At 51.9% G+C, this 24,982-nt stretch overlaps 11 protein-coding genes across 11 annotated transcripts; 6 read left to right on the top strand and 5 right to left on the bottom strand.

Moving 5' to 3' along the window:
* Positions 1–438: 438 nt before the first annotated feature.
* Positions 439–1,695, bottom strand: pre3 (proteasome core particle subunit beta 1). The gene is made up of 5 exons (XM_024828109.1): positions 1,596–1,695; positions 1,488–1,533; positions 1,406–1,420; positions 1,076–1,351; positions 439–1,011 (listed from the first exon to the last, which is right to left on the bottom strand). The coding sequence occupies exons 1-5, from the start codon at positions 1,630–1,632 to the stop codon at positions 681–683; spliced, it is 705 nt and encodes a 234-aa protein (XP_024679378.1). The 5' UTR covers positions 1,633–1,695; the 3' UTR covers positions 439–680.
* A 511-nt stretch (positions 1,696–2,206) lies between these two features.
* On the top strand, positions 2,207–3,278 carry P174DRAFT_423645 (alpha/beta hydrolase; the record flags this gene model as incomplete). The annotated part of the gene is made up of 4 exons (XM_024825136.1): positions 2,207–2,301; positions 2,371–2,883; positions 2,939–3,064; positions 3,122–3,278. The coding sequence occupies 4 exons, from the start codon at positions 2,207–2,209 to the stop codon at positions 3,276–3,278; spliced, it is 891 nt and encodes a 296-aa protein (XP_024679377.1).
* Positions 3,279–3,789: 511 nt separating this feature from the next.
* On the bottom strand, positions 3,790–5,010 carry P174DRAFT_444525 (ATP11 family protein). Its single transcript, XM_024828108.1, has 3 exons — positions 4,815–5,010; positions 4,582–4,745; positions 3,790–4,555 (listed from the first exon to the last, which is right to left on the bottom strand). Exons 1-3 carry the CDS (start codon positions 4,991–4,993, stop codon positions 3,888–3,890), a joined length of 1,011 nt encoding a protein of 336 aa, XP_024679376.1. The 5' UTR covers positions 4,994–5,010; the 3' UTR covers positions 3,790–3,887.
* Positions 5,011–5,227: 217 nt separating this feature from the next.
* On the bottom strand, positions 5,228–8,320 carry P174DRAFT_506393 (glycoside hydrolase family 115 protein; the record flags this gene model as incomplete). The annotated part of the gene is made up of 3 exons (XM_024831310.1): positions 5,228–6,242; positions 6,299–6,843; positions 6,899–8,320. 3 exons carry the CDS (start codon positions 8,318–8,320, stop codon positions 5,240–5,242), a joined length of 2,970 nt encoding a protein of 989 aa, XP_024679375.1. The 3' UTR covers positions 5,228–5,239.
* A 1,155-nt stretch (positions 8,321–9,475) lies between these two features.
* On the top strand, positions 9,476–10,292 carry P174DRAFT_462944 (flavin-linked sulfhydryl oxidase ERV2; the record flags this gene model as incomplete). The annotated part of the gene is made up of 3 exons (XM_024830200.1): positions 9,476–9,687; positions 9,748–9,876; positions 9,935–10,292. The coding sequence occupies 3 exons, from the start codon at positions 9,476–9,478 to the stop codon at positions 10,290–10,292; spliced, it is 699 nt and encodes a 232-aa protein (XP_024679374.1).
* A 1,488-nt stretch (positions 10,293–11,780) lies between these two features.
* Positions 11,781–12,356, top strand: P174DRAFT_272758 (LYAR-type C2HC zinc finger protein). Its single transcript, XM_024821524.1, has 2 exons — positions 11,781–11,901; positions 11,994–12,356. The coding sequence occupies exons 1-2, from the start codon at positions 11,881–11,883 to the stop codon at positions 12,243–12,245; spliced, it is 273 nt and encodes a 90-aa protein (XP_024679373.1). The 5' UTR covers positions 11,781–11,880; the 3' UTR covers positions 12,246–12,356.
* On the top strand, positions 12,302–13,840 carry P174DRAFT_444520 (uncharacterized protein; the record flags this gene model as incomplete). The annotated part of the gene is made up of 2 exons (XM_024828107.1): positions 12,302–12,808; positions 12,844–13,840. The coding sequence occupies 2 exons, from the start codon at positions 12,302–12,304 to the stop codon at positions 13,720–13,722; spliced, it is 1,386 nt and encodes a 461-aa protein (XP_024679372.1). The 3' UTR covers positions 13,723–13,840.
* Positions 13,841–14,243: 403 nt separating this feature from the next.
* Positions 14,244–18,190, top strand: P174DRAFT_444518 (putative NF-X1 finger transcription factor). The gene is made up of 13 exons (XM_024828106.1): positions 14,244–15,005; positions 15,042–15,213; positions 15,247–15,353; positions 15,411–15,452; positions 15,480–15,626; positions 15,711–15,863; positions 15,900–16,009; positions 16,048–16,202; positions 16,260–16,483; positions 16,607–16,662; positions 16,711–16,810; positions 16,852–17,639; positions 17,699–18,190. Exons 1-13 carry the CDS (start codon positions 14,552–14,554, stop codon positions 17,975–17,977), a joined length of 2,787 nt encoding a protein of 928 aa, XP_024679371.1. The 5' UTR covers positions 14,244–14,551; the 3' UTR covers positions 17,978–18,190.
* Positions 18,191–18,348: 158 nt separating this feature from the next.
* On the bottom strand, positions 18,349–20,834 carry P174DRAFT_462941 (GH92 family glycosyl hydrolase; the record flags this gene model as incomplete). Its single annotated transcript, XM_024830199.1, has 5 exons — positions 18,349–18,573; positions 18,636–18,939; positions 18,997–19,671; positions 19,724–19,968; positions 20,004–20,834. 5 exons carry the CDS (start codon positions 20,832–20,834, stop codon positions 18,349–18,351), a joined length of 2,280 nt encoding a protein of 759 aa, XP_024679370.1.
* A 281-nt stretch (positions 20,835–21,115) lies between these two features.
* P174DRAFT_444517 (uncharacterized protein) lies at positions 21,116–21,742 on the top strand. The gene is made up of 2 exons (XM_024828105.1): positions 21,116–21,443; positions 21,518–21,742. Exons 1-2 carry the CDS (start codon positions 21,166–21,168, stop codon positions 21,609–21,611), a joined length of 372 nt encoding a protein of 123 aa, XP_024679369.1. The 5' UTR covers positions 21,116–21,165; the 3' UTR covers positions 21,612–21,742.
* On the bottom strand, positions 21,742–23,697 carry sit2 (putative siderochrome-iron transporter; the record flags this gene model as incomplete). Its single annotated transcript, XM_024822631.1, has 3 exons — positions 21,742–22,676; positions 22,749–23,362; positions 23,423–23,697. The coding sequence occupies 3 exons, from the start codon at positions 23,695–23,697 to the stop codon at positions 21,742–21,744; spliced, it is 1,824 nt and encodes a 607-aa protein (XP_024679368.1).
* Positions 23,698–24,982: the final 1,285 nt, after the last annotated feature.

Genomic DNA, 24,982 nt, shown 5'->3' with positions numbered 1-24,982 from the left:
AAGGGCGGGCTCCAGCGGACGAATGACAGGACTCTGACGGTGCAGGTGTTGAGGGGATACGCAATGATTCGGGTTCGCAAAAGGTCTGGGCTAGTAGGGAGTATGACTGGTTCATCTCTTCGAGTTCTCCTGTTACGATCTTTGGTCCACCGACATATGGACTATTACATTGCATAGTAACGATTTTTGATGCTGAGTGATTCAGGTCACTGGTTTATTATTCATTACTTCGTATTCTGTTTGACACAACTCAAATTGGAAATGAGCAATCGCATCACTGGAAAGAGCAATGTTCTCCTAGTCAAAAAACATCATTGGTTTCACTTCTCACCGAGAATCCCCGCGATCATGATACGTATGAAACGCGCTACGGAGTTCCTAATATTATTATCGAACTTGAGGAGCTCGACGACAGGGGGCTGAGATTGTAGGTAAGGTCTTTATTATTATCAGGTCCATTTAAATCCCGCAAACCGTCACTTTCAGATGTCCGGCTCATACTCCGCTACACCACTTTGCTTGAATGTGAAGAATATCTCTATCCTGGTGTTGCCTCTCGACAAGGCAATTGCCCGTCCTTGCGACCAGAGAGGTACTGCGTCAGCGGATATAGATGCAGATGAGCACATTTTAAGTGGTCAACATCATTCAAATCAAATCATCCCCGTATATGATTGCACTCATGATCTGTTGGTTAAGCCGGGTCCAGTGTACTCCGTGTCTGGCAAATACAAATGTCTCTCAGATCCCCTGGACGTCAGCACCACCAATCGAATCACACCTCCGGAGCTGCCATCCCACTTGATCGCCTCCTGCAAGGCGTTGCGCACGAATTTGATGCCTTCTTCCTCCGTCATGTTCTCCTTCCAGTGAGCATCGCAATAACCGTAGATGTAAGTTGATCCCGAGCCGCCAATGGCGTAGGACTGCTTGTGTAGAGACCCGCCCAGAGGTATCGAGTACACCTGACCGCCATGGCGTGGGTCGTATCCCGCGATGATGATACCAGCACTACCATCAAATCCCGTCAGTACGTTTTTGCTTCTCCTTCAGCAAGCTGGGGGAGGTTATCAACCTTAGCATATCCTTGTTCTCATAGCACAACTCCTGGAACAGAGCCGCGGCCACCTGGGTGCTGGGAGGCTCATTGTTCACGATGCCGTACATGTTGAGATGATAGGAGACGATGTCCGCAACAGCCTGTGTGTCCGCCGCAGATCCCGATCGACAGCACCAGATGGTATCGTGAACCTGTGTGAGTTTGTCGGTGACTCGGTTGGCGATGTAAGCTCCAGTAGTTGTCCGGCTATCTGCTCCCAGAATAACACCATCCTTGAAGTTGATAGCCATACTATCTGCAATCAATATACCAGCCAAATCTACAATGTGAAATCAGCTCACTCACATCGAGGTACCTAGGCTGTAAAGGCACGGTAGTTAGCAGTTTGTCAATGAGGACTTGTATGAGCAGGAGTTGAAAGACGTACTTGACCTCTCCGGTCTTCAAGTGGTTCATGTCAATGTGAATTCCATCTAAATAGACCATCAGAAATTGCTCTGAACCATTGTCACTCGTCGATAAACCAGTGACTTACCTTCCCCGAGCATCCCTGTGACGCCGTGGCCGACCATTGTGTCTGTGGCAGCTGGAGGCTGACGGAAAATTCTCGTTTGACAAAATGTACACTGTCGGAGTGCGAAGAACAGAAAGATTGAGAGCCGTCCAACAAGCTAAAAAATGGGAATGGCCGGTTGATGACGAGTGTGGATGTTGGTGGATGATAGTAGGTAGTCTGATGATGATAGCTCTGACGGAGCTTCCAACAGGCAGAGCGCGTTACGTTGTCAGCTCAAGCTGATTCTGCCGGGCGGTGTGGTGGATACAGTTTCCTATTGGCCTGGTTGGGGAAAGCATTCTCCCCGCATATAAAGTAACAATTCTGAACTCCAGCCATCGATGCTACCATAATATAACCTGTTTCATACTAAACCAGATTGCTAGTCATCTAGGCAAATCTCATCCTAGTCATCACTAATTTTCTTGTCTATCATGACTTACTGATGTGATCATCCATCCACATGATTGACTCTCGAAAGACATAACCACATCATCAGTATAGTCTCTCATTCAGTCTGCTTATCTAGTCTTACATCCGCCGCAATGTCCGAGTCTCCTCCGCCCCCGCCGTCATGGAGCATCGCTGCCATGGCTAACAATGCCGTTCATTTTCTTCGATTACCAGTTTTGGCATCTTCTGGTCTCGCTGTTGTTGCCAGTGGTCTCTTATACTTTAAGCAAAAGTGCGACCCTGACTACTAGATAGACAATGTTCTGTCTCTTGTATGGCCGGAAACTGATCGCGTGTCCAGTGAGCTGATCTATCCTCGCAATGTCCCCACCGACGCCCGCACCAATATCCCCAGTCCCCGACAATTCGGCATCAGCGACTATGAGGATCTCCAAATTCCCACACCGGACGGAGAGTCGTTACATGCCTTCTTCATCCGTCCCGCAAACAAGCAACATGCTCGGAACATAACTGTGTTGATGTTTCACGGGAATGCGGGCAATATTGGCCACCGTGTCCCTATCGCCAAGGTGCTTCAAGAAATTCTCGGCTGCAACGTGTTGATGTTGGAGTACCGCGGCTATGGTCTCTCGACGGGGGTTCCAGATGAGGCAGGGCTCAAGATCGATGCGCAAACAGGCTTCGACTACTTGCGGGAACGGGCAGAGACGAGGAACACGAAGATTATCGTGTACGGCCAAAGCCTGGGTGGTGCAGTAGCCACTAATTTGGTTGCTGAGAACCAAGATAGTGGTGATATTGACGGGCTAATACTGGAGAATACATTCTTAAGTATCCGCAAGTTAATCCCGAAGTAAGTACTCCACTGTCTTGGCTTGATATTCGAGTGATCATACTCACATGAACAGCGTTTTTCCTCCCGCCCGGTATCTCGCTCGACTGTGTCACCAGCATTGGGCGAGCGAGGAGGTTATGCCGAAGATTAAAGATGTGCCGATTCTTTTCCTGAGCGGGTTGAAGGATGAGTTGGTTCCGTAAGCTTATTGTCTGTCTTCCTGTTGAATAGGACACTAATCGTTGATGCGGTTCAGCCCCTCAAACATGACACAGCTCTTCGCAGTTTGCAAATCGAGCCGCAAGGTCTGGCGCACCCTTCCAAACGGCGGGCACAATGATACTGTCGCCGAATCAGGCTACTTTGAGCATATTCACGACTTTGTCATGGAGGAAGTGATACGAAAACAATAGAACAGGCTCATCGCTGACTGGTCTAATCGATCCAAATCCGCTGCATATAAGACGCACTGTTGTGTGCATTATCGATACCCCTCTTCGACATTGACTTGCATGAACTCCATGAGTTTGGCTAGCTGTTTGACACTACGACACACCACGAGGATTCAATGTATCCTCTACTGTTTGAACGGTGCGCCATATTGACGCACGCCTTCTCTTCACCAGCATCCTCTTCTATCCGAGGGTTCACCTCCCCTTACTCGATTTATACTCTGTGACTGGAGTGGACGATACTTCGTGCGCATACTACGTATTACCTGGCGGCTTGTCTCGCTTTGTTCCGACGATATCAGACTATTTTAATGTGTTTTACTCACGGCGTTGTCCTCTTAGCTTGGTCGCTTCCCTTTTTCTTCTTCCTCCTGTTTGTCAAGGTGTATGAGCTGAATGTTTGGATGGCTATATGTATTAGATTCGATTTATGATTAGCATATGGGGATCGCTAGATTCTGTAACCAGTCGCTATTCAGTATCATTTGACCAAAGCAAGTCGGTATTGCGAGACATATTCTAATCTATGAATGTACAACAAGTATATAAATACAACCTCAAACGAAGTCTCTACAGCCTCTCGGCCTCCTCCATCAACTCCTCCATCTTGAACCCCTCCACATCACCACGAGTAAACATGCGCACCAGCTCCCCCTTGCGCCCACTGGCCTGGCCCTCGAAATCATAAAACCTCTGCAAACAGCTCACCAACCAACTCGCCTCGGTCGTCGAGATCCCCGAATCCGGCATGACCTGCCCATGCATCAGCACCAACCCCTTCTCATCCGCCAGATCCAGGTGGTGCGTGATCGTCGTATGCGGCTGCGCAAACGCCCCGTGCAGCTTGTACGCGGCCAGCTGGGTGAAGATCACCGTGGAGGTGTGGTTGTTCGCTGAGGAGCCCGAGGGCGCGGGGGAGGCAGGCGGGTGGAACGCCCACTGCAGGAAGTGGATGTCTGCGCCGACGGCGTTGGGGTCCACGGTGGAGCCGTCTTCGGCGGGTGCTTGCTCGGTTGCAGAGCGGGGGAGGGGGAGGATGAATTGTGGGTTATGGCGGGCGGCGGCGGCGATGCGCTGGTATGTTTCTAGTGGGATGCAGGCGCAGATGGAGTTGGGGTTGTTGGCGTGGCGGAGGCGCCAGAGGGCTTCTATCTCCTTCTGGGGGAGGGCGAGGACTTTCTCGACGTCGAGGTAGGAGCTGAGCGGCTTGATGCCTGTGGAAGAGCCTGAGACGGACGCTGCGGCGGCGGCGGCCTTAGGAGACGGCGGTGGAGTAGGAGGGGTGGTGGATGGGCGGGTGTGAAAGACTTCGGGGAAGAGGGAGGTGTAGTTGGCTCTGGGGTGAGAGGCGTGGCTGCGTTGCGGCGGAGGCCTTGGATCTTTTCCTTGTAGGCTTCCTTGAGTGACTCTACTGAGCCAAGACCTTCTCTATAGACGCATTGTCAGCGTACATTCACTAACGTCTGAGAGTCACTAAAGCATTAAAATATAACCTACTCTTTGGCCTTCCTGTCCAGCTTCGACTTGTATCTGTCCAGGACGTGATTCGGATCGTGATGCGTGGCAAGGAAGCGCACATCATGCGCCCGGGCCCATCGTCGTTGAGGCGTGCGTGCCAGGGACGATCTACCCCGGAGTAGCGACTGAAATGCAGAAGGTCTAATTGACGACGCCATCCTTTGCAATATGGTCGATGCGGTGCGGAGGAAAGCGAGAGACTTCGGAAGGTCGAAGTATAGAGATAAAAAATGATTATATAATCATCGCAACCATCGGTCACCGAGCGAGGTCGCCGAGCAGTTGCTGAGCCCTAACACAACGTATCAAGGTCTCTTCGTAATTTGTATGCAACTCTATCTAGGTTCAGATTCTATTGCATGTACAACTACCTGATCAGAGTTATATGTGTTATATACAAGCAACTAGACAATCATGCTCTCCGGAGGTCCCAAGTAGCTTGGCCTGACTCCTCCAAGGTTGACAACGATCTTTTGAAACACGACTCCGGGTTCTACGGCCCAAAGCTTCAGTGTGTTCTTTTTACCGCCGCCTTGAATTGCATGACTGGTAGTATTGGTCCACACGGCGTTACGGACCGTAGTGCCCCAATTCGATGGCAAGGATCCCAAGGGAGTTGAGGGAACAAACTGCACCACTTGAGGGTCAGCGTCATTGATGGAAATGGCGTATTTGAGAGGACGGGAATGATCGGTATTGAGCGATGGTCCCAGGTAGACCGTAGCTTTGACAGTGGACACGTTGGAAAACAAGTACATATCATACTCGAGTCGAGGAGAGGATGGAGGCTGTTGTGTTTCAACCGTGACAGGGAGCAACGTTACCCCCGACAGCGTATGGCCATATCTTGGAATGACGGCGTACGAGACATCAGCTGACGATGTGTTACGGGTGGCATGTTCAGCTTCCATGCTGACTGTGCCATCCGATTCCACAAAGCCATGGAAATCAGCTGGAACTGACGTCTTGTTGACAGGAAGTTGGACTGTGGGCATTCCAAAGTTGCCGTAGTCATCCGATGAGATGGTGACATTGATTAAGGCTATGTGAGACCCGGCGGGCACCTTCTCCCAGTCGATGGAGAGCTGAACCCTGGCATCTGTGTTATTTCCAGAGGCTGAGATTTTGCCGGACGAGGGGGACGCCTTGACCCAGGAATCATACGGCGATACTGTAAAGGTGAAATCGTGCGTTCCGCGTGAGTAAACGTCAATCCAGCGAGTGCTTGGTCCGTAAGGATCCATCGGTGGCAGGGACAGAGAATTAGACGATAACGAATGCCAGACATCGTCACCCGGTACCGATGCATTGCTTGCTTCGACAGACACACCCATGCTTCCTGCTAGACTTTCCTCGAGCACTTGGGTATAAGCCAGAGGGGGTAATGTGTTCCTCATCGGCTGCTGCCTGTTGGCCCCTGATGAGTACCAAATCAAAGATGTACAGAGACGAATTAGACATACCAGTAATCATAACCGAGATGTGTCTGCTCCATTATATGATTCCACTTGCCATCAAGAAGTTTGTGGTATCTCTGCGTCAAAGCGTGGTCATCATTGAACAGCTTCAGGGCTTGATCCACCAAACTGTTGGCGCTCGTACGGCGCTGGCCTGCGTACAGATTGTTTCTTGCCGCTGTGATATGGATATTGGTGACAATTTGGCCAGCCATGCAAGGCTGCAAAACGAGCTCGAAGAATGCAGGACGGGCTGAATCTTTCAACTTCTGGTATACGCTCTGAGCATCGTTTACGAGTGTCCGCCACTCCTCTTGAACCCGGTCCGCTTCGTTATAGTTGATCACGCTAAACGTCGAGCTGTCAATGAGCTCATACTTTCTCCGCGCAGCATACATTCCGTAGCGATCCATTATATCAGCAACTTTGCTGGACACTTGTTCTCCAAATTCTCGGGTAGCCCAGTGATTGAGCCACGTAAGAGTGCTATCAGGCGAGGACCACAATGGTGTATTGTACGCAAGGTCAAGGAAATGGTTTAGGGGAAGTTCCTGACTCCATGTTAGGTTTCAAACGATCAACTTCGGTGGCCGGCACAGTACTTACCACTCCCTTAAGGTCTCCAATATTCACAATCCAGATCTGCCTTGCCTGGCGCTCATATGCAAGATGCATCTGTTCCCAGGTTTTCTGGAGGGAAATCGTATTGATCCACTTGTAGTCACGGGGATCGCCGACGTAGTCAAAATGGTAGTACACTCCTGCACCACCAGACCTAGCCGTCTCATTGCCAACCGGCAGCCGCTGGATATTGCCCCAGTTGTCATCCGCCCAGAGTAGAGTAACGTCATCCGGAGCACGCAGTCCTTCCTCATAGAACTGGCCAACCTCCTTGTACAAACACCACATCTGCGGGACGGACGAGATGTTTGTCATGTTGAGGACGTCTGACAGAATCTGCTGCTGCGTATTCACGATATCCCCCAGCGATTGCTTCGTATTGGTTGGATTGGCAGTATCGTGTTTTCCTCTCATTCCAAGGGTCCAGAGCACTTCCCAGTCCTTGCTTCTGATGACTCCCTCCTTGAAGAATTCAGTGATGTTCTTTTTGTTTGAGGTCCAATCCCACTCTCCCTCCAGAAACAGCGACTGTTCCTTTGTCGCTCGCATCATGGGTTCTGTGTGGCTCGTGCCCATGACGATACCATACTCATCTGCTGTGGGACCATTGCGTGGGTCGTCGGGATAGAATGCATTGTCCCACATTGCCGGCCACATATAGTTCGCCCGCAGTCTGAGAAGAAGCTCAAACACACGGGAGTAGAAGTCGGCATTGAAACCGGGGCCGTATTTGGCAGGAGGGTAGTTTTCATTGACCCAGTTCGTCAGAGCCGGTTGTTCATCATTGATAAAGATGCCTCGATATTTGACAGACGGAGGTCCCTGGATCTTCTTCTTTTTCAACGCATATACCTCTTCGTGTTGGACAGGAGCGACGTCGGCGAACCAATACCAGGGAGAAACTCCGATCTGCTCGGAAATATCGTAAAGGCCGTAGATGACTCCTCGTTTGTCACTGCCAGAGATGACCAGCGCGTCCGAGATACCCTCAAGAGGATTGCTAACAACCTCGGTTTGAAATGCCTCCCATTTTCCCTTTGTCTGATCAACATCAATCTTGCCCCGTTTGGCAAGAGAATCGATGAGTCGGGACTTGCCAATTGTTCCAGCAATGATCACTGCTCTCTTACCGCGAACGGAAGATTGATCATGAAGGGTTGTGCCATTGATTAGGCCTGTCGTGAAATTTGTACCGGTCACTCGTCCGAAGTCGACAGCGAGGTCACCAGCCGCACGGATGACACCAGCCCAGTCGTCGCCGTCAAGCAGAATCACACCCGGAGCAGTATTCTTCCCCGCTAACTTGTAGGCTCCCTTGGTTTTGTCAAAAGCAACGATGGGCTCCTGTCCAAGAGCGTGTGCAGCTCCCACCACGCAGCTGACAGTCAGAAGTACTGACAGCAGCATTGCTATGCAAGAGTGAGAGGTCCGGTTACAGTGGTTCAGGTATTCCTATTACGAGACAATCCTGAGCTGGCATCTCGAGGGTTAAATACCCACCATCCGAGCGTTCAGCGGGATTGGGCCCGGCGCGGATGCCAGGATATTAACCAGGGAAGTCGGCAGGAAGAACATTTCATATTGTCAACTGCCTATTAGGCAAGCTGCCAAGCTGGAGCCATTGCAGATGCGGAGATATTCCCCTCTGCAGGCATGCTCCACGTCCTGGTGTCACACTCCACATAACCCTGGGGAAGATATTATTAGGCTAAATAGGCAAGTATAGCACAATCCGGCGGATCAAGGACAAGGATAAAAACACGAGGGACCGGTTCAGGAAAGGACTATGTTAGACAATGTCACAATGGTGACCATTAAAGCCGGGGGTAAAATTATTCCGCCCAGATTTCAACAAGCCTAAACTCGAGGTTCGAAGTGTAAATGTCTTTTGAAATTACCCAAATTGAGCAGACGTCAGATTCCATCAAAGGAGGTCGACGCCGCTAAAGGAACCCCACAATCAGCCATTCTGCACACGCGGAGACGGGCATGGAGTATGGTGATGGGTGAATAGATACTTATGAGAGAGTCATGGAAAGCTCAGAGGTCGACCATCATCCAGACCAGGGGTGAATAAGCATGCAAAAAGGTACAGGCGACGGAAACAGACCACGAACATAATACATTCTTCCGACTGCTGGACGAGATTTCTCCGCACACGACATCATTATCCTTATCGAACACTATCGGACTGATAGCTCAGGCAGCTAGGTCACGTGACTTTTTTGATGCGGATAAGGCCCGAGGCAATGCATAAAATTACATAATTACTAAGCTTATCAACGGTTTATCTATCATTATTATGCATTCCACGTGGATCAAAGGAATCATGAAGGCGATAATTGTCGAATGATGCTCCCGACCACTTCGACTTCTCCGTCTTCATTCCTCGATTCAATTTACGTCTTTCTAGAGTATAACTCTTCGATCCACTCCTTCGAGCTAATTTGACATTCGCGTACACTGGATAGGTCGCTGGGCGACTAAGCTCTCTTTCAATCGCCGATCATTGTTATCTCATATTCGAACCTCTGCTTATCTAGACAGCTCTTTGAATCGACCATGGCCAACCGCCAGATCACCAGACGCATTCTGATCACCTCAGCAATAGCAGTGTTTGTTTTATTCGTCCTCTTCATTCGACCCCAAGGGCCGCCGAGTCCCGCCCTCCGCGCTCCCGGTCACATCGATAAATCTCCACCGGCCGTGACAGTCAAAGATGATCTGCTGAAGGGGGAGGTGATCATGCCCCGGCTGGGGAATGAGACTGCAAAGTACGTGGACCTCTTATTTTGGGACTAGAACACGTACTGAATCAGACTGGGGAACATCAGAGCGGAGCTGGGTCGTGCGACCTGGAAATATTTCCATACCATGCTGGCTCGGTATCCAGAGGAACCGACGGAAGAGCAACAGGAAACATTACGCTCATTTATCCTCCTCTTTGCGCGACTTTATCCTTGGTGTGTTTATCGTTGTGGACCTAATGAAACACCTTTCAGAAGCTGACTCGTGGACTAGCGGTGAATGCGCCTCTCACTTTCAAGGTCACCTGAAGAAATACCCGCCACAAGTGTCTTCAAGGAACGCGGCTGCGGGCTGGGGCTGCTTTATTCATAACGAGGTCAATGCGATGCTAGGGAAACCCGAATTTGATTGCAACAACATCGGCGATTTTTACGATTGCGGTTGCGCAGAGGACGAGAAGGCAGCAGGGCATAAAGACAAGCCTCAGGCTGAGAGTCAGGGTCTGCCTCAGAAAGAGGACCACGAAGGCGACACTACTACGCCTGTCGAGATACACAGGGAGCCGTCAGTAGTCCCTCATTATTTCACACATCAGCTGCTGACAGACCATCACAGAACTACTCGGGGCTGATTGCCATTGTCTCCTACAAATGCCCGGCAAGCCATACAATTTCCTTTATTAGAACATTTATCACGCAGGTCGTCCCACATTTACCTTTTTGCTGGAGCTGGCCTCTTTGTACAGTAATAGAGTCTGCGATTGTCGGAATTTCTTTGTAAAATTGAGCTCAGAATATACCCTTGCATGAAAAGGATTGTTCGCTATCTCTTGGTACTCCGATACTGCAAGGCACTGGATGCAAACACAAGCTTCAGCATGTTCATATCCCATGGAGGGGCATATGACAGTCTGCACATGGGTACACAGGAATTCCTCTCTGGACGCCTGACTTTTATTGGCAACCTGAAAGCATCCGTGACTCACACAAGTGACCGTGGCGGCCACCAGAGGCAGTTTCTTCATATTGCCATCAGTACTTCCTGCAGAATGGAAGTGCGAGATATGTCGCTCGAACCTGAGGAACAAGCAAATCTGAGATTATTCTCGCTTACCCAAGCAATCAGTGTGGATGAATCGGACAGATCACCTATGATGCCTTCTCGATTCCTAAGTATATAGACCTTCCGATAGTCCGCGCCCAAGATATCGACAAAAGGAACCCAACATTGTGATAAATTTAGTTTCTACCTTCTGCTACGTTTCATTCTCCCCTATGATTCTGAATGTTCATATGAACTTTTCCAGTGGTTTGTGCACTCACGGCCCCGCCTCCAATCAGCTGAGGGACAGTCCCCCTCCTTGGCCATGCCGCAGCGAGTCTTCTGACAACCTGGGTCGATCATTGTAGGGATGTGGATGCCGCCCTCATCGTTGATACAGTTGATCCCATATCTCTGTCATTACGATCATGGACTCCGATGTTCCTTGGCTGGCTGTAACGCGTCTCAGGGTTCGCCCATAAGCGGATGTAGATTGAGCGGCAAAGTTGATACACACGCGTACTACGAATGTGAAACAGCCCCAAAGAATACGATGTTTCACTGCCACAAAGATTATACTTAAGACTGGCGTGCCAACTTCTGATAGAAATAGGTTGATGTGGAAGCTGCTGGACTCGGAAGTATTCTATCTTTATGATCGAGTCTGTTGCATGGATAGTGGATACCTGGTTCGTAAGGCAGGATCCAGACATTTCTCCTAGTACCAGAAGGGAATAGCGCCAAAAGGAATTATTGATGAGCTTCTTTTTTCTTTTTTTCCCTGTCCATTTCTTTCGCAAAAGACGCGCTCAGCAGAAGACGGAGTTTCAGGAATCTCTCAAACACTTACGAGCGGTCGCAGGAAGCAGCGCTTATAGTGGGAAGAAGATCTTTAGTGTGCCGTATCTCTGTGAACCGGCGCGAAACTCATTCTATTCTCCTACCTGCTCTCGTTTCTCCATCAACGCTCTTTGTTGACATTACCTCCGCCGAAGGGGCTCATCGCTTACTCCATAATTTCTGCTCGTCTCTAGTGCAAAGAAACAGATAAGATTGCGCATTTGAGACTGTATCTGATAGTTCTCTTTGCAACCTAAAAGCTAGTCACTTTGTTGTCTCTCCGTTCGGATCCAATAGTTCGCGCAGACACTTGCTGAGCGGGTGATAGCGGGGTCAAAATGGTTTCCTTTTCCTGTGAGGTGAGTCTTATCCGTCGCTGCGCTCATTCTTGGTAGACGAGAGATATCGCCGAATCAAGAAGCAATTGGATCTAACCCTTATTTTCTCCTAGGCTTGTGGTGATGTCCTCACCAAGAAAAAGCTTGACCCTCATCGCAACCAATGCCGAGGCGCATCCTTCACTTGCATCGATTGTATGGTACACTTCCAGGGAACTAGCTACAGATCGCATACGGTATGTCTATCGCTTTTTTGGCTGTCGGCTCTAGATTTCGCCAGCGCATATCTCTTGTGCGGACTCGTTCCTGCATTGTCGCGTTGTTTTAATAGCAAATGGGCAGCGGTCGCTGGGAGAAATTCTTGACAACCCTCGCTGTCGCTTTATAGCTCCAGCTGACTGTCTGCTTTATCTAGTCATGCATGTCCGAGGCCCAAAAGTACCAGGGCGCATTGTACAAGGAGAAGCCGACGAAAAACCAACGGAGAAATCAAAATCAATATCAAAACCAGGACCAGAACCAGAAAAACAACGTCAATGGTAAACATCGTGCTCCCTACGTCGAAGATGGTCCCGATAGCGATAATTCAAAAGGCAACGCGCCCCCGCCTGCTCCTAGTCCACCACCTACGAGCACTGAGAAGCCCTCTGCCACTACCGCTCAAGACTCGAAGTCGGTTAATGTTTTCGACTATCTCGTGACGGCAGATACCCCCAATGCATCCAAAGTCTCGCTTGGCGGGCCCAAGGAGCAAATGAAAATGGTTGACCATGCTCCGTCTGTCTTTGAGCCGGGCAAGGCATCAGCCCACGTCGAGGCGGACAACGATGACGAAAAGAAGGACTACGATGTGGCATATGAGGAGAATGGTTTCTCATATGGGGCTGGTCCGATTGAGCCATCGGTGTACCCAGGCAAAGCTCCCAACGTTTCCATGGAGTTCATGACCCGGCGCCGAAAAAGAAGAAGGATCGTGCGCGTGGAGAGAACGACAAAGCCAGTGCTACGACCAGCGACAAGAAACGCAAGCGCCGTACCGATGATCATGACATGGAAATTGACTCTCCGATGGCCGAGGCCCCATCGAGTGTTGTGAACAACCCGGGTACGCCGATGCTGAAACACTCAGGCCTCACTGGTGGCTTGAATCGTATGATGCGGTCTCCATCCACAGAAGATGGGAATGAGTCCAAGGAAGACTCCCGACGACGGTATCAGGACCCCTCCTCGCCAATCAAGCGGACCCGCCGCGATCATAGGGATGGTGACAACGATTCGGGTCTGGGTATTTCTATGAAACAAAAGGCAGGACGTCTTGTCTCATCCATGTTTGGAGGCTCTGCTGTGTCGGGAAGCAGCAACAACAGCCAAGAGCCGGAGGCTCGCCGGTCGAAAAAATCTCACCGCATGGCCAGTCCATCCCAAGATCAGATGCCATCTGATTCCCGGAAGACAAAACGAAAGGTCAGCGCTCAGGCAGGAGGGGACCGGCCCTCCCAGCGGCTAAAGCAGATCGAACATAACGGTTCCCAACAAGGCGACGACGGCCGCGAGGTGGTTGTTTATCGGCAGGAGAATATTCCCAACGAGTTACAACGACAAATGGCTGCCCATTTCCTTTCCCTAGTGACGAAGGGGCCAGAGAGCTCACGAGGCTTCTCCGTAAATAAGGTATTGAAGCGGTTTCATCGCGAGATTACCGATGAATTTGATGACGATCGTGGCCGCGGTCAAGGGCGGAGCCGTGCAGATCGCGAGCGGAGAATTGAGGATGAGAAGGACTTGTGGCGCACATTGAGGGTGAAGCAGAACGAGCGAGGAGAGGTGGTTCTCTTCTTCTGAGAATTGATTGTTGGTTTGCTTCCTAAGGATTACATGTTGCTGCTTCGCATGGTGTGGGCCTTCTTCGACTTTCCGTCGATTTTTCACGTGAACTATTATGCATAGCGCTTGGCTTATGTTGTTAGGGCTAATTCAATCTACTTCATGCATTCAGATTTCATGCCGGACTCTGTATGTAATGCATCTTGTGAAGGGGTTGATGACTCTTTTATGACTCATTTCGTGATGGCCATGACTCGGAAGTATGCTGCATTCACCTGTAATAATAAATTCTCCAATGACAATTGATGAACGGCCTGATAGTTCATGAAACTAGACTGGGTCTTTAATTGGAGCTTAGGACTGGCTGACTCATTTATTCCATCAAATCAGATCCCTGTTTGATACGAATTCTTCCACTTCGGTTGTTGGAAACAGTTGGGAGTAATCCGCGGTGGAACCAAAGCAGCAGCAGCTTTGCCGCCACCCAGCAGTATCCGTATAAGCAAAAAAAGATTCCGGCGATTGTTCGGCAACACTTCTAAATTCCATCCCCCTTCCTTTCTCTCGTTGTGCTTTAAAAATCCATCATTACTTTCTTTGCCTCCGGGCTGACAGGATTCTTATTTACCTTTCAACGCCGTCGTATTACTTTCAGCGCGGCGTGCACTGTTGCCTCCGCGTTTCTTTTCTGTGCACTGCACCTTATCAGGTGGCGTTTAAGCTTCGCGACGGATCTTTGAGCGAAGTGATCTTGCTCTTTTTCCATTTTTCCAATCGCCTTATACACGACTAGTGCATGGGAATACCTCAAGCAGCTTCGTCTGTACCCTCCAGGGCCGTCGACAACATGTCGGGTTCGCCTGTGGCCCCCGCTGACAATAGCACCCCGCGTCCGAAGACTGCCAGACGACGAGGCAGAGGCGGCCGTGGCGGTCGTGGCTCTGTTCGATCTATCCCGACAGAGCCCCACACACAACCTGAAGCTCAGGAGCCGTCTCAAGCACCAGCAAGCGAAGCTTCGTCGTTGAGTATACAGCCGAACGAATCGTCACGGGCCGCGAGAGGATCGAGAGGAGGCAAACGGGGTGGACGAGGGGGAGGCGCATCTCAGGACAGCAGTCGACGACGTGGACGAGGACGAGGTGAAGAATCAAAGACTGTGAGCGGTGGGCTGGGAGGACGGTCATTTGAGGGACGATTGTCGAAACCCGAGCGGGCGTCTGACGAGGATCAGCCCGATGATACGGGGGACTTGAGCTTGAAAGCTGATGCGCCCGAATTCGTCCCCGGAGCGCCTACGGGTGGAGTCGTACCTAACGGACTTACGTCCTCAGCAGATTCTACGACCAGAAAGGGCAAGTCGAAGAACGTTCAGCCTCGGCCGCCGAAAATAACGACGAAATCTACAGCACCTGATATCGCCACCCGGATACACGAAGACATCGCGCACAATCTCTATGAATGTCCGATTTGTACAAGCGAGCTGGGCCGGAGGTCGCGGGTCTGGTCGTGCGGGTTGTGTTGGACTGTTTTCCATCTGAGTTGCGTCAAGAAATGGTCAAAGAATGAAGGATCGGCCGCCCAGGATGCTGCGCGTCGGCAGGCAGAGGGAGAGCCCAGTGCACCGCGTGCCTGGCGTTGCCCTGGCTGTAATCTCCCACACGAGATCTTCCCGTCTACCTATTCCTGTTGGTGTGAGAAGGAAGTCGATCCCCGTCCGCTACCTGGCCTGCCCCCACACTCGTGCGGTCAAACCTGCTCACGGCCACGCAAAGGCTGTCCGCATCCGTGCGATGCGACTTGCCATGCCGGTCCTTGCTCACCTTGTACCGCGATGGGCCCGACTCAGGATTGTTTCTGTGGGAGGAATTCGTCGACTAAGCGCTGCCAGGATACAGATTACGAGAATGGTTGGAGCTGTGGTGAAATATGTGGCGATTTGCTGCCCTGCGGCGAACACACTTGTACTCGACCGTGCCATGAGGGCCTCTGTGGGGCATGTGAAGTCAAAATAGAAGGTCGTTGCTATTGTGGAAAGGTGCAAACCGAGATGCTTTGCAGCTCCAAGGATGAGGAGTTTGAAAGCCAACTGGCGCGAGGGGACGATGGCACGATCGTTGAGTGGATTGGTTGTTTCAGCTGCAGAGATCAGTGCAGTCGTCCGTTCGATTGCGGAGTGCACTTCTGTGAAAAAGGTTGCCATCCTCAGGATGCACATCCCGCTCATTGCCCACGGTCGCCGGATGTCGTTTCTCACTGTCCTTGCGGGAAGACGTCGTTGACAGAGATGCCCGACTTCTCCCCCGTACATCGTGTGATGATCCTATACCGAACTGCTCGAAGCCCTGTGGCAAGATGCTGGATTGTGGACACTCATGCGACCAGATCTGCCACACCGGCCCGTGTGGCTCGTGTCGACGCAAGGTGCCAGTTAATTGCCGCTGCGGTCGCACCACGGTTGTAACTGTGTGCCATCAAGGCACGATTGAACCTCCTTGGTGTTTCCGTGTTTGCAAAGCAGGCTTGCACTGTGGCCGACACGCTTGCGCTGAAAGGTGCTGCCCTGGGGAGCAAAAAGCCATCGAACGTCAGGCCATGCGGCGGAAGCTCAAGTCCCACCTCCGACCTAGCGACGAGGATGTTGAAGCCGAACATATTTGCACCCGAGTTTGTGGTCGTCCGCTGAAATGCGGAAGACACACATGCCCGGAAATCTGCCACAAGGGCCCTTGCAACACTTGCCGAGAGGCAATTTTCGAGGACATCCCGTGTAATTGTGGTAGAACTGTTCTGTCTCCTCCATTACCTTGTGGGACTAAACCTCCTGCTTGCTCGTTTCCTTGTGAACGGCCTAAGCCCTGCGGCCATCCTCAGACACCTCATAATTGTCATACCGATGAAGAGAGCTGTCCCAAGTGCCCTTTCCTCACGGAGAAGGCCTGTCTTTGTGGCAAACGTGTCTTGAAGAACCAGCCTTGCTGGCTGGCGGAGACGCGTTGTGGGCAGGTGTGCGGTGAACCGCTTAAATGTGGCTCTCATTCCTGCCAGAAGACCTGCCACCGGGCTGGTGACTGCGAGGATGCCTCCAGACCTTGCCAACAGCCATGTGGAAAGACCAAGCCCCTGTGCGGTCACCCATGCACCGAGCCCTGTCATGCCCGTATCAGTGTTCTGAGAAGACGCCCTGCGCGTCCATGGTCACAGTAACATGTGGCTGTGGACGGCTTCGTCAATCGCGGCGCTGCAACGCAGCAGCGGCATCGAAGGGACCGGTGCCGCAGCCAACAAGAGGACCTTCCCTGACTCCGTTGACATGCGACGACGAATGCGCGCGTCTAGAGCGCAATCGTGCCCTGGCATCCGCGCTTGGCGTCGAGATCAACCCGACAACCACGGTTGCATCGAACATTACTCCCAACACCCTTCCTTATTCAACAGAAACCCTGGACTTTTATGTCCAGCTTTCTTCCACCTCTCCGCTCTCCACTCTACAGACGTACGAATCAACCCTCCATTCCTTAGCAACCAGCACCACCCAGCGATCCGTACGCTTCCAGCCCGCCAAATCCCCACTCCGTGCATTCATCCACTCCCTAGCCGCGGACTGGGGCTTCGCCAGCGAGAGCTTCGACCCAGAACCCCACCGTCACGTCTTCGTCCTGAAGCCCACAACGTGGACGCCACCACTCCTCGGGTTCGGCCCCGAGAACTCCATCGGCATCGGCGGCAAGAGTGTCGGTGAATGCGTTAAGCTCCGCGAACGCCAACGCCTTAAGGAGCGCGAAGCGCAACGCCTCGCCGCAGCAGAAGCCAAGGCGCTCAAGGAAGCTGCCAAAGCGCAGCAGTCCACGGATACAACCAGCGACGGCGGCTGGGCCCAGGTCGCTGCCTCCCGTCGCAGCAACGGCCTAAGCTCGACGAGAAGCACAACGCCCGTTGCGAATCCTAGCCCATGGTCCGGCTCGAAGTTCGCGGCCCTTGCTGGCGGCGATAGCGGGGCTGGGGTCTTCCTAAGAAGGAGAAGCTTGTTCTTCGGTCCGGCGTAGGAGCCGCGAAGAAGAATCTCTCTACTCCGCCCGCGACTGAGGTCGCGGATAACTGGGAAGAAGAGGAGGAAAAGGTGGAGCAGGAGGAGGAGGAGCGCGAGCGTGAGCGTGAACGCGAGCAACAGTCGGAAGGGGAAGAACAGCCCAAATTGGAGGAGAATAACGAAATGACTGATGCGAGGAATTCGGTCGAGATGTCTGCCGAAGCGGTTGTCTCGACGGATTGATCCACTTATTAACTGATTGATTGGCTTTAAAGCTGGATGCATTGCTATCTGCTACTCCGGCCATATGCCACATTTGCATGGATGCGTTAGGTGTTTTGTTGACTGTCATCGTCATCAGCAAGCGTGGGTTTGTATGCATATGACATGGATTCTAGATAAAAGTTACAGACCGAATAGAAAGGTTCTGGTAATAAGATTAGAGAGCGCGTGCTGATATAGATCTGTTCGAGAGCGTAGTTTCCTTCACTTCAACTATGCGATATTTCTACCTTGGGTGAAAGGGACGCTCCCTCAATCCCATCTACTTCTCTGCAACTGTAAAGGCTGCGAGCCCGTGGGGAAACAACTCGTCAAGCACCGTTCTCCCCAGATTAATTCCATAGATGCATACTCTCCCCCAGACTCGGTGGCAGATCACCCACACCAGTCCCCCAATCACTCTCCTTCTCACCCAGCGTCAACTCGAGCGTCCACCCCTCCGTGAAAAACTCATGACCGATCCAATTCTTGGTATACGGCTCCCCGTTTAGCCTCGCACTCTGGATATATATCCTCCGGTAGGAACTATCGAAATTGACATTCCGTATCGTCGCGGTCTTGTTCGTCACGGGGTGAGTGATACTCACGGCTTCGAAGAACGGGGGATGATGAGATACACGTTCTGACCGGGGTTGGGGAAGAGGCCCATCATCGTGAAGACGGTGAAGGCGCCCATGGCCCCCGAGTCGTCGTTGCCCGGGATGCCGGATGTGGAGGCGTTGAAGGCGGAGGGGATGTAGGTGTGAGCGCGCGCGGCGGAGAGGGCCGGCCGGCCGGCGTAGTGGTATTGGAAGACGGTTAGGAAGACGGGCTCGTTGCCGATGTCTGCTAGGCCGGAGGTGTGGAAGAAGTCGAGGCGGGAGATGAAGGTGTCTGGGCCGCCGAGGAGGTGGATTAGGGTGGCCATGTCATGGGGGACGTAGCTGGGGCTTTTTGTTAGTGGGTTGAATGGTTATTGAGCTTGGGATGGGCAAACGTACAATTGGTATTCCCAGACGCTGGACTCAAAGGTCTCGGAGGGATTGGAGGTTAGTGAGCACCATGAGGCCAGGGCACTGCAGGCGATGGGATCTTGGTAGCCCCAAGTTCCGTTCAGGTACTTCGGTTGGAAGAAGCCGACGAAGCCGGTGTCGGTGCCGTTGATCAGGGATTGTTGATCTGGCTTGTAGAGGTTCTGCCAGTTGCTCGCTCGAGAGAGATACTTGGTATAGTCACGCTTGCGCAGACCTCGTCCAACCATGGCCAGGCTGAAGTCGTTGTAGGAATACTCCAGAGTACGTGAGATGCTGCGGGAATTGGTCCCAAAGCCGAGGTAGTCAAAATCCAGGTAAGGAATGTAGTTCAGACGCTTCCAACTCTGCAGGCCACCTCGACCTTCGTACGACCATTCCAAGGGCTCGTTCTCCGCGTCGTTGACCATGGCCTCATACGCGAGGTCCCAATTGATCCCGGTAAGGTTCTTGACAAAAGCATCTGCCAGGACGACATCCGCGTTGGATCCGCCTTGCGTCCAGCCCTTGCAAAGACTCATACGACAATCCGGCAACCAACCTTCATGCCTGTAGGTATCGAGGAGACTTCGTACCATCCGCGACTGTGCGACAGGGTCAACAACGGTGAGAAATGGGTGCTGGGCTCTAAAGGAGTCCCAGATACTGCCAACCATTAGCCATCGCACGAAAGGCAATATCATCCAGCAATACGTACCAGTAGAAGGAATCGTAGTACGGTTCATCACTGCGCCAGAGCGGGTTCTCGCCCGTCAAGTCCTGAGGAGACAGCATGGTCCGATACACGCCACTCCAGAAGCTCTCGAGAAAGTCCTCACTCACGCCTCCCGCCTGCACAGAGACAGGGCTGAGCTTCTCCCGCCATGCACTCTCAGCCCGCTGCCTCAGCGTATCGAAGTCGTGTTCAGGATGAGGAATCTCCTTCTCTGCATTCTCACACGCCTTCTCCGAGCTGATAAAGCTCACCCCGCCCGGACAGTAACCGTCCCATCCTCGGGCCGTTTGAATCTCATAAACCCACCGGCCTGCAGATAGAACAGATTGAATCCCCGCGTGACAAACAGCTCCTGAGGCTCGGTCCCCGCACGGTCGTTAACCCAAATCCCACTGTCCTTCACAGCCGCACCCCCGAAATCCGCACAAAAGTACGAGACATACGACCCGGCCCCGAAACTAGGCAAGAACGTCCCATTGGCCGTGATCCGACCATTCTCAGCATCGACCTTGATAGACGCATTCTGCCGGCTATCCCATGCGTCCGTCAAATCAACCAGAATCAGCGGACTGAGCTCCGACCCGTCCTGCGCTGTGGACGATGGAAAGGTAAACCGGTACAGAGCCGCATGCTCCGACACCGTCATCTCAGCTTGAATCCCATTCTCCAGCGCAAGGGCAAAGTGCCCGGGCCGCGCAACAACCGACTCATTGACATAGTGCACTCCGCGCGCAGCTTTCGGAAAGCGGCAGTTATCCAGCACATCGTCTGGGCAATACTGCGGGAAGAGGGGGAAATTGCCTAGCGAGGGATTACCCCCTGTGCCAGAGTCGTGCATGCTTGAGAACCCGATGACATGGCTGCCGTCTGTTGCGAAGCCGCCGGTGTTCTGGCCGTCGACGTCGGCGACGGCTTTGGCCATGCCGTAGGGGAGACTTGCGCCTGCAAAGACATTGCCGCCGTTGGTGGAGCCGATCAGGGGATTGACATATTTGAGGATGTCATTTTCAGTTGATGAAGGTTGGCCTGCAGCGAGACTTGTCCATTGGACGGGCAGTATAGCAGCGAAGTTCCTTAATGCTACCCTTTTCATGGTGGGGAGTGGACTCTGTGTTGGTTGTCATCTGTTGGGGGCAGGATCCTGGTATGAAGGCGAGGGTTGGACATGACGGCAACTTGTAACATATGGACGAGGTATAACTAATTTGCTAATTGTCAATGTCAATGTAACGTTCCATGCAGAGAAGGAGAGATCGACACTGCCACTGCTTGACAGGAATGGTCCCGACAAAAGAGGTTGCTGGGTAGGAGGAGGAGGAGAATGCCCGTGCGGGGTAAACAAGATAACAATGACCGCATCTACTGCCACAGACACAAGAAGATAGGATGGAAAAGCAGAAGGGAACACTCGGCGACACCGGCTAATGGCTCCAGATAGCCAGACAACAACTGTCCTTCTGTCATCGGACTGGGAGTTTCCCCTCGCGACGGACTCTGCTCTTGAACGCGTGCCTATGGAGAACCTACCAGGCCAAACACTGTCGTTTCCACCATTGTCGGGCTTACTTGATGCCCTCATTGAGAGCTGGCTAGACGGTCCTAGTGACGAGGATCCGCTACTGCTGCACTTGGCTGTTCAGTTTAACTATCTCTACGAATATGCTCCAGCATTGAAAGAGCGATCATTTGTTCACGGGCTAATGCAAGTTCATGCACTGCTCCCTACGGGAAGAATTCATACCCCAGTGGCGGTGTTCTGCTAACGGAATATCACAGTTTTACCCCTGAAAACCTGGTGTGCGCGCTGACTGCAGTGCCCTTAAGTCAGTGTATTATTGCGTTTGCTGTAAGGGGTCATGTCTCTGCTTGATATGCAAGGATCTACGACGCAAGAATAATCTCCAAGACAGTGGTCTTCTATTAGTATCTGTAACCTCGAAACTCCCAACTCAACTTTTATACAAAGGTATCTCTAATATAAACTACAGAATTATCTTCCCCTAGATCATCACACCCTTGTTCTGGTGCTTGTTGACATTGTAGTTCTTCCAGACCGAAATGGCAGGAATCCCCAGAATCAAAATGCAAGTAGCGGCAACCGCACCATACATCTGGCTGCGGCCCCAGGCATAGTTGATCGCATCACGAGCAGCCGAGCCCATCGGATATGTTTGCTGCACTGTGTATCCACCCATGTAGATCGATGTGGTATCGGACTTGAGGTCCGCAGGGAGACGAGACTCGAGAGCGCCAGGGAAGACGTTTGTATAGATGGCAGCCGCCACGGCGTATCCAATGGCGCCTCCCAAGCTGGAGAAGAGACCGATGAACGACAGCATCATGGGGACGCCCTCGCGGTTCGCAGACGCCATAACAGCCATCTGCTCGCCGATGACCAGAGTGCCACCACCAAAGGCAATGAAGATCTGGCACATGACCACGTAGCCGATGTCGTCCGACTGGCCCCGAAAATGAATCATCAAGCCCGCACCCAGGATCATAAGCGGCAAGCCGAAGAATAGACAGGTGTGCTTGAAGTGCTTGGTCCAGCGCACCCAGAGACCGAAGACGACGCCCCAGAAGCAGGAACCCACGTTGTAGATCTGGGTCATGTAGCCAGTCATTGCGGCGTTGAGGTTGTAGACTACCGTGCAGAAGTTGTAGAAGTAGAGATCCCAGCAGTAGAAGCTGAAGTAGAGTGTGGCGGCCATGACGCAGGCACCCAGGACTGTGCGCTGCTTCAGCAGCTCGTAGTTGATGAAATGGACCTGTGCAAACCACTTCTCCCAAGCGGCGAAGACAAAGAGGAGGCAGAACCCGATGACGACCATTGCGATAAAGGCCGCGCTTTCGTATTCTGCGCGACCGTTACTGGCCAAGCTGAAGGGCAGCAGCAGCAGCACCCAAGCGGCCATCAACAGGAAGGCACCGATAACTGACAACAATGTTAGCTGGGACCTCATCAGGGGTGAGGGACGGGTGAGGACAGGGATTTGGCTCGACATACTATCAAACTCGTGAATATAGTGCACGGCAGACTGTGTCCATGTACGACCGCTAGGCTGGCGGACATATAACCCCATCTTCTCAGCCTTGAGTTGGTACCGTTTGAAGACGACTGCGAGAGGCGCAAGCGCAACAGGCATGATGATAGCAAAGGCTCCATAGGCCCATCGCCAAGTCGTCATGCGCAGGAAGGACGCAGCAGCTAGAGGGGCGGTGAACGCAGTGCAGATGAAGGGGGTGCTGGCGAAAGCGAACGTGAAAGCTCTGTTCCTCAAGCCGGACGTGTCTGCCACGAAGACGTCGAGAATCAGGTAGATTGCATCGTACCCGATCCAGAAGAGAACATAACCCGCGGCATAGGAATCGGGCCCGTTGCATGATGCCAGAATAATGAGGCCAATGGTGTAGATTCCGACGAAGAGGAGGAAACCCTCGGCACGACCCCAGAGGTTGAGTATCTTTGCAATGGGAAGCTTGAGCACGCCGCCGATAATACTGGACAGGATGTTTGCAGTACTGATTTGAGGAGCCGACTGGAATCCGCTGTAGGCGTTGTTGATGACGTTGCTACTGATGCCTGACTGTAGGGCGAGGAGGAAGAAACAGACCCAAATCCTGAAGTGGAACGGTCAATTAGATGAGGTTGGAGAAGATTAACCCATTAAAGCGACTTACCAGGCGTAAGTTGCCCAGACTGCCTTCTTGCTCCAGACCAGCGCAGCCGCTTCGACTTTCTGGACACCCAAGTGAGCATCCGCGGTGACCTGATCCGGATGTTGCTCGATTTCCTTCTCATTACGGGCCTCCAGACTCAACCTTGATGAATCTGTGTCGGGTTGATCGTTTATTTCAGGACCTTTCGGTGTCCCCTCTGGAGCATTGGCCTCAGTACCAGGAGGAACCTGAGGAGTGGCTTTGTTGCGAGCCCCGAAACTACCAAAGAGCCCCATGCTGACGTATATTGTCCTCCTCCTAGCCTTTCTTCTAGGGTGGGTCAATTATATGACACTGTTTTGTCCTCGTAAGCCAAGCGAATGGCTTGTCCAGCTTAGCACGAGCAAAGGCTAAAGTCAGGTCAAAAGAGACTGAAAGACAAGACCCTGGAAGAAGGGGGAAGGCTGAGTATTCATGTAGTATGGGGTCATGGAATGGGCTCATTTATCTACTAGACGGGTCCAGAGGACGACCCAGACCCCGTGGACATGAGTTCCTCCACTCAGCCGATAAGGGAACCAAACAGAACGTGCAAGACAAATTTTCTGCTCGTCCGTTTCTTTTTTTTGCGTGGCACACACCTGCTTCTTGCTAGTCTAATCGAGCATGGAGCCCACACTAGAAAACTAGCTTGAACTTCCCTGAGTGGTCTGACCGTCTGAGAAGCGTGGGACTGGCAGCCGCTGGCCTGATCAGATAGCATTTTTCTGCGGAAGACGGATCAGATAACTTGAGGAGATTAAGACTATTGGCGTGGTTCTTGCCTGGCGTACCACGGCTTGGATGAAGGCAGAATAATGATTGGAAGAGGAAGAGAGTGGGATATGGAGTCGAGCAGCGATTGGCGTTTGGGAGGGACAATTTCCGGTTGTGGTGTTGGTGGAGCACTGTCGGCAAGATAGGTCTTCGTCGTCATCAAGTTTTTATCTCAAGGTTGATCGATATTTGAATTACTTGCTGACCAGTCGAGCCTTCAGAGGAATCTGAAGGGTACTCGATAATCCCTGGAAAGCTATGGAAATCCAATACAAACGTACAGTAGATGGCCAGCGTTATTTTTAAAGTCGGGAAATAGGGAATGATAGATGGGTAAGGTATTGTCGGGACTGGCGGATGGACCAGAGCCCCTCCCCAAGCCCACAGGATAATCCCAATTAACGGTCATTGTGTCATGGAGGTCGTTGTGGCTGTCCTCAAGAATAATACTAAATAACAACGTTAATGACCATGGACTACGGAGTAATACTTCATGAGACGACAAATGGATTTTGCAGCTATTCCCTGATGTCCCCGAATTTGGGATCTGGATGAATCACAAACAGCACAACAAATTTCCAGTTTCTATACCAGTGGAGCAGCGAGCCCCAGCTGTGGCTACTAAAGAGCTGGGAGTCGAACGGTCACAAATGTCGGCTAGTCGTGGTAATCCAGAGGCACTGATCAATGATCACATGTACTCGCTTCTTTATCTGATCAATTTTATCTGATTTGTGCGTTTTAGGCTTTTTGAGTATCCACTAT

Source organism: Aspergillus novofumigatus (assembly GCF_002847465.1).
Source record: "Aspergillus novofumigatus IBT 16806 chromosome Unknown P174scaffold_7, whole genome shotgun sequence".
NCBI classification, from domain to species: domain Eukaryota; kingdom Fungi; phylum Ascomycota; class Eurotiomycetes; order Eurotiales; family Aspergillaceae; genus Aspergillus; species Aspergillus novofumigatus.
Note: the sequence above shows the minus strand (reverse complement) of the source record. Positions and strands in the feature narration are given on the sequence as shown.